This window comes from Sinohyriopsis cumingii, chromosome 5 (assembly GCF_028554795.1).
Source record: "Sinohyriopsis cumingii isolate HCF-2022 chromosome 5, ASM2855479v2, whole genome shotgun sequence".
NCBI classification, from domain to species: domain Eukaryota; kingdom Metazoa; phylum Mollusca; class Bivalvia; order Unionida; family Unionidae; genus Sinohyriopsis; species Sinohyriopsis cumingii.
This window is the reverse complement of record NC_142965.1, coordinates 5,408,304-5,421,148: the sequence shown is the minus strand read 5'-3', so window position 1 is coordinate 5,421,148 and position 12,845 is coordinate 5,408,304. Positions and strand designations below refer to the sequence as shown.

Here is a 12,845-nt window from a genome sequence, read left to right as displayed (position 1 = left end):
ACAAGTCCATCTCCAATATCGTTTTGCATTTTCTCTCGATATTTTTTAGGAGTACCAATAGTTCTGGCACATGCCTCATTATCGTAACCGTGTCTTCCGTGATTCTGTTGATATCCTCAATGCGCAACACCGTCGTGACTATTGGGTCAGGTTATTTTTCTGTTCCCATCATCGCTGCCACATGCGCCATGGTTTCGAGCGTGGATTTGATCAGTAGCGACGTCTTCCCGTGTGGATTGCTACGAGTGAGTCTTGTCTCGAACTCATTCCCGAATATCTATTTCAGCGCAGAGAAGTTCCATTTGCTCGCGAGCAGCATTGCGGCGTCGGTCAGAATACTCTGCCATTACATCACTGGCGGGAAGCGAAGCTTGGGTTCGTCCATATACTACGTACACATGGAGGGGGAGGGGGTAACCCAAATGCATACGCTTGCGTGTGTGTGTGTGTGTGGGGGGGGGGGCTACTGATAATGTACGTACAAATAGGAAACGTGGGTGGGGGAAACCTCGATAATAATTTGTCTAATATGTAACCTGTTCGACTGGGTTCAGTCGGCGTTTGAATTTTAGCGGACACTAGACAAACTGTTTAAAGCAAGGCAGCTTATTTGTTTGATGCAGCCAGACATTCAACGTCGGTAGACTATCTGTTTCATTAAACACGTTAATATTATTAATCCTTTATGGTTTCTGCGTGGATTAAATATAGGCCGTTCTATAGAATTGGAGGGGGGGGGGGCGTCAAGCGTACGTATGCATGTTGTGGGAGTTGTAAAAAATGTATGCATGTGTACAGGGAGGGGGGAGGGGTCAAGCTTTGCCAGATTTTTGCGTACGTAATAAATGGACGGCCCCCCTTCTTGCTCTGCTGCTTACGGGTTTTGTCCTTATATCCATTTATCGTGGTCGTTAAATTTGTTTGGGAGGCAGCACCTCCAACTGCGGCTCCAAGGTTGATCGTGCGGTAACTTTAGGGATCCCGAGTGGCCTCCGGAAACATATTTCGAAACTCATCCTACGACTTGTCTGTTGTACGCCAGGTCCAATAAATGTCTGCGGGGCCATACTCATCAACCCCATGAAAGACCATCCACACGGTTTCAGTTGACCTGGATCACTTTGGGCACGTGAACGTATCGTTGTATTATATAAATCATATCTTCACTTTTGTGTCGGGCCTGAGAAAATAAATTCTTGGTGTTGTCATGGCGGCCAAGTACCACATTGTCGTACGCGACGATATTATTCACGTCCGAACGAAGGTCGTTAATGGTGGAGACTACATCGAAAAGAAAACAGACCCCCCCCCCAAAAAAAAAACCTATAAAAAAAACCCAAAACAATTACACCCCCCCAAATCGATATACTACTTAACGTTTTGCCACTATAAAACCGAATCCATTAAAAATGTCCTGCTATGACTTACTCTTTTTTGTATAGCGAATTATCTCTTTCTAGCTTAATTTGCTCTTTCTGTAACTGGCTTTTTTTGACGAACGTAGTGTACATGTCTCATTTTATCAGTGTTAGCGATCGGATGGATGGTTGCACATACATTATCAATCATTATAGTAGCTGCTATCTAGTATGGCAATTTCTATGTCTTAAATTATTAAATTAGCAAGACAAACAGTTTTTGTAGTTGTTGTAGGGTTTGACGCCATTTTTCAGCACACGATAGGCTATACATGGCGGCCAGTATTAATGGTGGAGGAAGAACCCGGGAAAGCCCCGGAAAGAACCACCAACCCACGAGAAGCTACTGGCAAGCTTTCTCACATACCCACATTGGCTGAATCCGAAACTCGAACCCACGCAGACAGAGGTGAGATGGCAGTGATCCGTAACGGAGAGCGCTTTAGACCACTCGGCCACTCGGGGCCCCAGCAAGACTAACAGCAATAATTTGAGTCGGTTTCATACTGGCGATAGTCACTTTGACCGTTGTGGAGACTTTAACCTGAAGTACTCCTGTCCATCTATGAAAAAAATATTTCAGACGAATCAGTCCGTCACATGTCAAGCTTGTAATGCTGTTCTGGTAATTCCACAGCGAATCATTACTGAAGCGTGTCGTTGGCAAAAACAGTCTCCAGGGCGCTCTCAGTGACGGTAGTCGCGCTGATCCGACCGGTGTTTATGTTTGCATGATAATCGTTGGTGATTTTCCAGGGTAAAATCGTGTGGAAGGAGGTTAGAAGATTCGAGCCCTGATAAATAATATAAATTTCAAATCATTACTGTGCCACTTCTACATAATACTGATAGTTACGATTGTGAGCACTGTGTTGCATCCTGAACGAACCATGGGACAAATCCCGACCCTAAACTGCCAGTGTCCTCCTAAATTGAACATATCGTGATGATTATAGGGGGAATAGAGGTACATGAAGGGTCCCCTTGATAGTTCTTCAATCAAGGTGAAATACTGCGGCTTTATAAATAATAATGACATGTTATATAACGTAAACTAGATGGTACTAGTTAACAGTCACTGCGAGAGTTCAAGCACGAGAGCTCTAGCTAGTAATTCAATTGTAAGACCGTCAGTAGGCATCCTTCTATCGATACACGCAGATTCAGGAAACAAATTGAAGGATCTACATTACTCAAGATCATATGAAACTGTCACTAACAAATGTTAGTTTTCCGCGTCGCAAATAGTAACCAGTCTGTCCATTGTGTGAATTATGTGTATCCAATGACCTGTGAAACAATAAAATACAATCATAGACATTTTCAAACGCTTTTGGAATCGCATTAAGCTCTAACAATGGTATGACTGTAGAAAGGTGCATAAAATATGGAAACAGTAACTTCTTTCTATGAGAGGGAAGCAACTTATTTGCGCCATAAATGCCTAACAAAACCTACACGTTGACAAATTGCCGTGTTAATGGAGGAATATGCGTTACAGTCTACATCTCCTCCCCTTTTCAAAAAGCATTTTCAATATTAGGGTGTGTTGCTTAACTTTCAAAGCCCATACATCTAGAGTTCCAAATACATACTGCATGAATCACGGGTTTTTAAATGAACCTTTAGTTTAGTGTACTTGAAAAATATTTTTTATACCAAATTACAAGACAGAGCCATTAGTTCACAATCGCGAACGTCACTGTATCTAAAACATAGCTGTTTAACATTTCCAAATGAGAACCTTTAGTTCATAAAGTTACCAACGTGTGTGTGTGTGTGTGTGTGTGTGTGTGTGTGTGTGTGTGTGATTAGGATTTTTAACGTAGCTTTTAAAAAAAGTCAGTTATATCGCTACGATGTCTGCAGTGTGGCAGTTAATAATGAAATCTAGCATTGGGGCATAAGGTTGCAGACATGTTGCATGATGTCCTACCCAATCACATTATCCTGACACCAGGCCGACCATTCATAACACTCACCTTTCAATGCTGTGCGCCTAGCGAGGCAGCTGTAAGTACCACTTTTATAAGCCTGGTATAACTCGGCCGGGGTTCGAACCCGCGACCTCCGCATTCGAGGCGGACGCTCTAACCACTAGGCCACCGGCGCGGCCCAGTTACAAACTTCATTGTATCTCATAGTTGTATATTATATCAAACAGAAAAAAAATCGACAAAACTTTCGAGTTCGAAACTTTTTAAATATGGTAACGCCTGAAAAATAATATTTGCATCGTTATTGTCCAGAATGCATTGAGACAATGACGATGTGGAACGAGCGGGGGCATGGGGAACCGTGGGGGTATGGGGGGACAGGGGGGTATGAAGACGTTCTTGTTGAATATGAAATAGCAAGGACCATTGTTATTATTAAGAACATAAACTACCCTAATTACAGTAACCTAAACTACCACAATTACAGTAACCTAAACTACCCTAATTACAGTAACCTAAACTTCCACAATTACAGTAACATAAACTACCCTAATTACAGTAACCTAAACTACCACAATTACAGCAACATAAACTACCACAGTTACAGTAACATAAACTACCACAATTACAATAACATAAACTACCACAGTTACAGTAACATAAACTACCACAGTTACAGTAACATAAACTACCACAATTACAATAACATAAACTACCACAATTACAGTACATAAACTACCACAATTACAGTAACATAAACTACCACAGTTACAGTAACCTAAACTACCACAGTTACAGTAACATAAACTACCACAGTTACAGTAACATAAACTACCACAATTACAGTAACATAAACTACCACAGTTACAGTAACATAAACTACTACAGTTACAGTAACCTAAACTACCACAATTACAGTAACATAAACTACCACAATTACAGTAACATAAACTACCACAATTACAGTAACATAAACTACCACAGTTACAGTAACCTAAACTACCACAATTACAGTAACATAAACTACCACAGTTACAGTAACATAAGCTACCACAGTTACAGTAACGTAAACTACCACAGTTACAGTAACCTAAACTACCACAATTACAGTAACATAAACTACCACAGTTACAGTAACCTAAACTACCACAGTTACAGTAAGATAAACTACCACAGTTACAGTAACATAAACTACCACAGTTACAGTAACATAAACTACCACAGTTACAGTAATTTTCATTTTCATAAAGTATGTTAATCTCCATGTTTATTATCAGAATTTTAAAACAAACGCACAGAGCAGAATTTCTTTTCACATCTATGTTTAATGAATTAATTATAGCCAAAATTCTAGTCAATAAATCAATTACAACCTTGGTCTTAATTGGAATGTTTTACTTGTCTATACAAGGTGTAACTTTTACAACCTTGATTAATGACAATGAGATTATTTGGAAATAACATGACCTTAGTGCAGTTGATTTTGAAGCAGAAATAAATAATTAAGTAATAATTTAAAAAAACAAAAACGAAAACAAACATGCACCATCATATGAACATTACAATTTATTAGAAAGGTAAAACAAAATGACAAGAAGGACACAATCTTGGAGCGGTCAGTCAGTAGACAACAGGGTCTGCAGGAGAATTAAATCATATTGTATTGCCCAACCGGCTACTTTGTTGATGGGGAGGGGGGCATACATAATTACTAGTCAGCATGAAGATAAGAGTAACTTCAATAAATGGTAATCATTACTCATAAGACATTTATTACAATAAAACCGTTTGTATAACGGCAGGTCTTTTGGGGAGTTTAGATGTATTTTTGAGGCGAGTAATGTTAATTTATAACATGGCCGAAAAATAGAGGCACAGAAAAGTCCCTGCACTTTCTTTGTCCGTTTACTTGCATGTGCGTCCGTTTATGTGTTTACTCATGCATATGTTTGAAAGAGAAACTTCTTCGCAAAAGCCTAAACAAACAAAATCAATAAGTTTAACACAGATATACTTTCATTTCCTTTTTCAGTGTATTCCTGGGACCCTTGTGTAGAATATGAGGGTACATACTTTCCCCATCCAGTTCGCTGTGACTGGTTCTTCCAGTGTAATCACCATATATCACTGCTACAAAAGTGCACAAGCGACCTGCTCTACGACTGGAAGAGTCTCGCGTGTGTATCCAAGTTCACCCGCGGGATAAAGTGCCCCGACCCATCCATGGCTCCCCCGATGCCACAGACCGAAGCAGCCACTACCACGATGGAAATGATCCCCACAACGACACTGACCGTTACCTCTAAATCTACTACCACAGTGGATGAGAACAGCGTATCTGTAACCCAGACTCCAGGTCCACAAATTCAAAACACTCCGGAAAAATTTGATCAAAACCTATCAGCCGTCGCTGGGAGGTACTCTGGAAGGGGAGGTAAATACAAACGTGATGTCTGTAATCCATTCCTACAGGACACACGGTACTAATTCAGTTCCTGTAGTAAACCTATGCAAACACCAGTATATTACATATTCAATAACTTAAAATTTCTGAGTGTTCATGAACCTATGTTTCTCAGTGTGGATGAAACCTGGATGTCAGCTTCTGTGTAGAGGAAAGGATATGAGCCGTGGCATTTTCTGGACCCGCATGTGTTTGAAACATGTGCTTTCAATTCATAACTTATATTATTAACCAATCCTGGTCAGCCAAACCCATATATACCCTATTTAATGTTAACCCATTTCCAGGATGGTTCCCATTTTTCCATATTATTAGTACCGTGTGTCCTACAGGGATAATTGTCATACGCATGCGAATAAAATTCCCTCAATTTAGTGTCGAACGATTAATAACATGATTGTGGTCTATTGTTAGAGTCAAAGTACTCCTATGACGTCATTTAAAGTGCGTTGTCTAGTATCTTAAGTTAAATTAAATTGGTATTTATATGTATTATTACTTATTAGATTAACCAGGATTAATTATATTCATATTCGACTTGGGATCACCTGTTTGTACGAGTTGTTTACATTTGTGAAATTTATATAAGCAGTGTATTTTAAAGTAAGAGAAGCAACGAACGTAATGGCTAAAGAAAATTTGGAGCGGAAACCAATCTAAAATTTCAGTTTATAGAATACTTTACTTGCCCAAATTTTGAACTTCGGCCACTCAGAAATTAGATAAAATGATGTGCTGAACCCAGATGCTAAACCCTGTATAAAAAATTGTTTTTCTTATCGCATGAGTAGATTATTAATTTTTTTGGTGAAGACTGTGATATTCCTTGAAAAGTGTTGTGTAAAGATGTATTCTTTCCACCGGCTCTTCTTACATCATCACATGTCATCACTTTTTAATCACTACCTCCACTTCTTGCGTTATCACCACCAACGCAACCACTCCCTACAACACCACCATGTCTATCATTATCACCACCACTACTTCTTACATAACCACTACCACCACCATCACTGTTTACATCACCATCACCACCACTAATGCTGCAGCTACTACCGTCTATACTCTCTCACAATACGATCTCAATTGCAAACTGTACGGACTCAGATCTGCACAATGATCCAACCGAGCTGGATCTTTGCAGTTTGTTAGAAATAATCAGTAGAATAAACAACATATACCCTGATCTACAGGCGCATTATGATATTGTAGATCAGGATCTCTGTTGACTCGACCAATAAGCGAGTACATACGGTACTTATACTAACACTGCTGATACTACTAATTATATCTTTCAGACATAAAGGCTGATCCCTGTACATCCATGCAAGATGGGAACCTTTATGCGCATCCTAATGACTGTGCTAAATTCATTCAGTGTGTAAATGGAAACGCCCATGAAATGGGTTGTGCTCCGGGACTGGTATTTGAACCCACCAGTAATGTATGTATTCTGCCCAAAAATGACTTGATTTGTCCGGATATTCATCCCTGCAAAGGTCACAATGACGGCTACTTTCCACATCCGTACAATTGTTCGTTGTTTATACAGTGCCAACACAACGCAGAGAAAATAATTTCGTGCAGACCGGGTTTGGTTTGGAACACGACCGTCAAAAGTTGCGTTCTAAAAACGAAAGGAATGAAGTGCGACAGTGAACAAGGTTAAAAAAAAAAAGACTTTTAAAGATCTCGTATGTTTGGCTACATGCCAAGTTTAGGGGATGTTCTCTACATCGATGTTCATGAATCGATATTTGTGCCTTGTAACAAAGTATAAACTTTGGGATATCGTTGCCGTTAAGTTATTGATGTGAAGGTTTGCGTTGTCTGCCATGTTGTAAGAAGATACTTTGTGGGGGTCGTAATTTTGAACTGTGATTAATCATGGACAACATAAACTGATGAACAAAAAAAAAACATACCTTTAGTTCTTATTCAGAGAGGCAAAGGGCTATACTTAAGACCCGAAGTCATTGGTAAAATAGGACGCCAAAATATAGAGAATGTGAATCTCAACCGTTGCAAAGGAACAATACCACTTCGATTTCTTATTTTATCCACATTATTTTATCCTGAATAATCAAACAGCTTCATTTTCGTTTACAAAGTTATCGGTACTGAACTGAAGACTTTTTGTTTGAAACGATTAAAGATGCATTGTTTGGACTTCTGTGGGAAAAGATTCGTGTGGTTACAGTGCTATACGGATAAATAAATAATAAAATTCGTCTGGTTATAGTGTAATAGAGTTAACAATACAACTCGTGTGGTTACAGTGTTATACAAAAAATAATCAATACAATTCGCGTGGTTACAGCATTATGCTGATAAATAATCAATAAAACGTGTTGTTAACAGTGTTCTACAGAAAAATAATCAATACAGTTCCTGTGGTTACAATGTTATACAGATAAATTATCGAAGACAAATAATCGGATCTCCCGCTTGACCTACCAAGGTCATATCCTGTCAGCAAAAAAGCTTCCAGGTTATGAAGATCACCATAAATTGTTGTAATTAACTTTTCTTTGTAAATTTAAAACTTAAGTGGCATTAACTTGTCGGGGAAAAGATGGATTCATGATTTTTTATGTTTCTTCTTCAGTTACTTTAAAGTTCTTTATATATTAAACCTTGGAAAACACAATTTAACCCTTAATCACAAGAAAAAAATATGACAGTCAAACCTTCGATTTTAAGGTTTTTTTTCTCCCTCTCTTCTTTCTTTTAGCATTACTGATTTTCACGCTTATAACCTCTGTGTACAAATTAAAGTGATATGATTACGCTTACAAATACAGTTTGCTTAAGTTTTCTGTTAATAATCTCTACCAGGGTTATCTAAAACACCACAACCAATCAGCCTACGTGACTTTCGATGCAAGCAGTAATCAGTTACAATAAAAAGTCAGCAGGTGACATTTTGATTTTCTTTATTGCACCTACGATGTTTCTGCTATTTATCTTTCATTTTTCTTTGTCTAAGAATTACAATGAATTTTTCTTTACAGTTCTCTTTCACTACAGTGTAGAAAGATTTGAGATACCATATAAATGATTTGTTTGGTAAGGTGCACAAATCAATAAATAAATATTTTGTAAAAACTAATGTTGTTTATAGAGCTGACATCTGTTTCAAATTGGCACATGTTTTACATATATTTTGACATTTTATGTATAATTCGTTCTGTTTAAGTTCAACTGTTTGACTTTATTTGTCATACTCCTTGCTACAACGCGTACATTTTGTCCGCATAATCCACAAGAAATAAAAGCGTCTTCGGAACTGCACGATGTGGTGTTGAAAAATTGCTGATTCCTAAATCTAATGAAATGAAGGAACATATTGGCGTTTTCAAATTGTATTTGTTTAGAAATTTAAATAATGTAATACAACTCTGTTCTCAACATCTATTCAACAACGTATTTGTTTTAACCGGTATAAAATTGTTCCTTGAATCTTCTAAGATGTATGAGGTTTTACATTAGAGTGATTGATATCTTGTAGTGTCAGTGACTGGCAGTTATGAATTTACTTTTTCCTGGAAGAATTCGTGGTTATGAAGGTCTGTGCTATTTACATGACTGTAGGTAATACGTTCATGCTATTTTGTTGTTGTAGTTGTTGTTGTTTTAGGGTTTAACGCCATTTTTCAGCACACGAGAGGCTATACATGGCGGCCAGTATTAATGGTGGAGGAAGAACCTGCTATTTTGTAATTAGCACTCATAACAGTATGCAGAGTCAAGGATTATGAGTGTGTTGTAAGGAAGGCCAGCTCATAAGCAATCGAAAAGTTTTTATATTTATGTTGCATTATGCTCATACAAATCTCAAAGTCTGATAAAATAAAAACTAATTAAAACAATTAACGGGTAATCAAGTTTTGGATCTGCCAACACTTTTCAGAAAAAAGGCTGAACAGTTTAGATACTGAAGAGGGGGTGGAGGATAGGCATTATATGGCATTCGTAATACTTTTGAAAACCTGAAGCTGGCTGGATATAAAAGATTTCTTGTTGATGGAAGGTATCCATTGCGAGTATTGGGCTTTTATAATTTACAAGTTTTATATTTGTCCGCAGCCTTACGTTTTTGTTTTTAGTTTTTGGTGATGTCATTGTTGTTGTTTGATTGTTGTTTTTTATTTATGTAATTGTTCAGTCAAAGAATTTCGTTGTTGACATCGTTAATTTCAATCATGCTTGTAATGATCGACTATCATTGTTATTTAAGACATTCGATCATCACCGAGTGGAACATTGTGTTAGCAAATATTTAAACGGATGAAATATTTATTATTTATTTTTCGAATTTTTTGAATAAGTTATCCTTTCAGCTGTTATTCTGTTGGATGTATTGTATTTTAACTCCAATGAACAGCTTGTTTCTTATATTAACGACATTTGTTTCCCGATCAAATGCAGAATTTCGTTTGTTTGTTTGCTTATTTGTTTGTGTTGTGTTCAGTGACACACGGAATAAATCTCAAACTTTGACCAGAATGTTAATTCTGAAATTATTCACGTATCTTTCTGGCGGTTGAAAAGACTTGCTAAAGCATACAAACTGCAAACAATTTCACGCAGCTACATTTTATTTGTAAGCCTTTAAAGGTTATACTCTACAGCGCAAGAAATGGAGCTGCATTTCGCTTTCAGCCAATTAAAGTTTTTTTTTCTTCTATTTTTAAAAAAGCGAAATGCGTATATACACTAGTGAGTGATATGATTTCTCATTAAATTACGTTATGTGAAACCACACGAGCGTTGTTATCAATTCATCATTTTTCGGCGTCGAAATGTTTCCAAGTAAAATGATCCCATAAATATTAAGATAAACCAAAGTCGAAAAAAACGTATTTGTTCGAAATAGCTACGCCAGTTTAGATTTTCAACGCTCCAGTGGCTTGTGATGTACAGTATCCTGTAGGACAGCTCCGGGCAAGATGTCAAATTTAGCGGCTAAATGCAAAACTCAATTGAGGCCATGACATCGGAGTTACGGCAGTGCTATACATTGGAAAGAGATGTAGTATTTGAAATAACTTTTAGTTATATCAAACAAAACAGTAAACTAAATAAGATCAAACACAATTAAGCAGCTGAGAAACAAGAAAATCATCATTGTGTGTTATTTATTTTCGAGGCTGGGTTTTATGCTTGCAATCATCACATGCATTCGTAAAGGCTTGAACTCAGAATTAGAGCTCTTATTTCACTTTCCAAGGACCAAAAATTTTGAGTTGAGAACAATATTATCAAGATTAATAAGTAATCCCAGCTGTTGAAGGCACACATGGACCTGCCAACATGTTATTTCAACGCACATATTGCTTGGGCCTGCCAACACGTTATTTCAACGCACAGATTACTTGCACCCTTTGTTATTATGATTTGTAGAGTAACTCGAGGAAGTTGCTGTAACTAAATGCTCGTGCATCCGAATCAGAATACAGGTGACTTGAAAAAACACATTGCCCTGGTAATTGTCACATACGCGGCATCATGTTTTAACAAAAGTATTTTACGAGTGTGATTTTAGTACTAAACATTTACAAATCTCAAAATATTTAAATTCTTTAATCACAAAAATAGTAATATTATATTTATCCCGAATAAAAAACCCATCATCAAACTATTCACAATCTGACCCTCTGTGTGAAAAATACACATGTTTGCATATTTGTAATTACGTTGTCTATTTGTTTATTACGTTCAGATATATGTATACATTTGAGTTAAATCACATATTGTGCACGAAGGTTCTTATAACATTGATCGATGTTCTTTGGCCCGAGGGATTTAAAATTAATATTTATTAAACGCTACAAATTAATTTAAAGACACATCACTTTATTACTGTGTTTGCCAATTATATGCGACTGTATCACATTCCAGACGTTTTAGGCATGGCGTGTCTCGCCCACAAAACGATTCGATTACATTAGTTGTAAATGAAGGAGTAGCCGCCTCATTTGCAATTAAAGGTTTTCTGATATATTTCATGACTTCGATAGCAAACGTCAGCAATTCTTCATGTACAACAGATAATTTATTTCGTACAACATATCCATCGATTGACAAAAAGCCTGAAAGATAGATAACCATATAGAAAGAAAATAATTATTGTTAACGAAGAGGTATGTGAAAAAAAAATAAATTAAATATGACAGTTTAAAAGAATTAATACTAGCTAGAAATGATATTTTGTAGTTGAGGTTAGTTTTACTGGAGACTTCCTGCCATCCATGCATATATATATATATATATATATATATATATATATATATATATATATATATATATATATATATATATATATATATATATATATAGTTTTTTCTAATGGTTTCTGACATTTGTCTCCGATTGATAATACAGACTGTTCCATCCAATGTCCTGCAACATGCTAAAGATTAAGACATGCTCCATCTAATGTGCCACAAGACCATTACTACTGTTCCGTCTAATGTTTTAATGTTTTACAAGAATTAGGATGATAAAACTGTCCTGTCTGATGTTCGAAAATATGTGTACGACAAAAACTGTTCACGACATTGCCCCACAAGATGAAAAATTTTTATAATAATGAGGACTTTGTAAAGCGCCTAATCTTTAGAAGCTCTAAGCGCTTTACAACATTAGACAACAACTATAACATAAAAAAACATATATAATGATATGATTACAAAAACAAACACCATGAAATTAGAAAACATAAAAACATGCTGAAAATATTTAAGGTAGGAAACATTATTAGGTCTTTAAGTTTGTTTTTGCAGTCGAAATAAGTGAGTTTTAAGGGCACTCTTGAATGAGATCACTGTGTCTTTCTGTCTAAGTTCAGTGGGCAATTAATTCCAAGTTGCTGGGCCCTGGTATGTAAAAGAATGTTGTCCATATGACTTCGTTTTCATAGTGGGAATAATGAGTATACGATTGTCAGAAGAGGAGCGTAAGTATCTTCCTGGTGTGTACACATGGGTGAGGTAGGATAGGTATGTTGGGCTCGAGTCCGTC

The 12,845-nt window shown here is 36.9% G+C and overlaps 1 protein-coding gene across 3 annotated transcripts in view; it reads left to right on the top strand.

Annotated features, from left to right (window-relative positions):
* The window catches only part of LOC149798564 (uncharacterized), a 70,715-nt gene extending 60,131 nt beyond the window's left edge, over positions 1 to 10,584 (top strand). For all 3 annotated transcript variants that reach the window (XM_089957378.1, XM_089957377.1, XM_089957379.1), the window contains exons 7-8: positions 5,388 to 5,789; positions 7,118 to 10,584. In XM_089957378.1, coding sequence (XP_089813504.1) covers positions 5,388 to 5,789; positions 7,118 to 7,488 — 773 coding nt within the window. In that variant the 3' untranslated portion in view covers positions 7,489 to 10,584. The remainder of the gene's footprint in view (positions 1 to 5,387; positions 5,790 to 7,117) is intronic.
* The last annotated feature ends 2,261 nt before the right edge of the window (positions 10,585 to 12,845 follow it).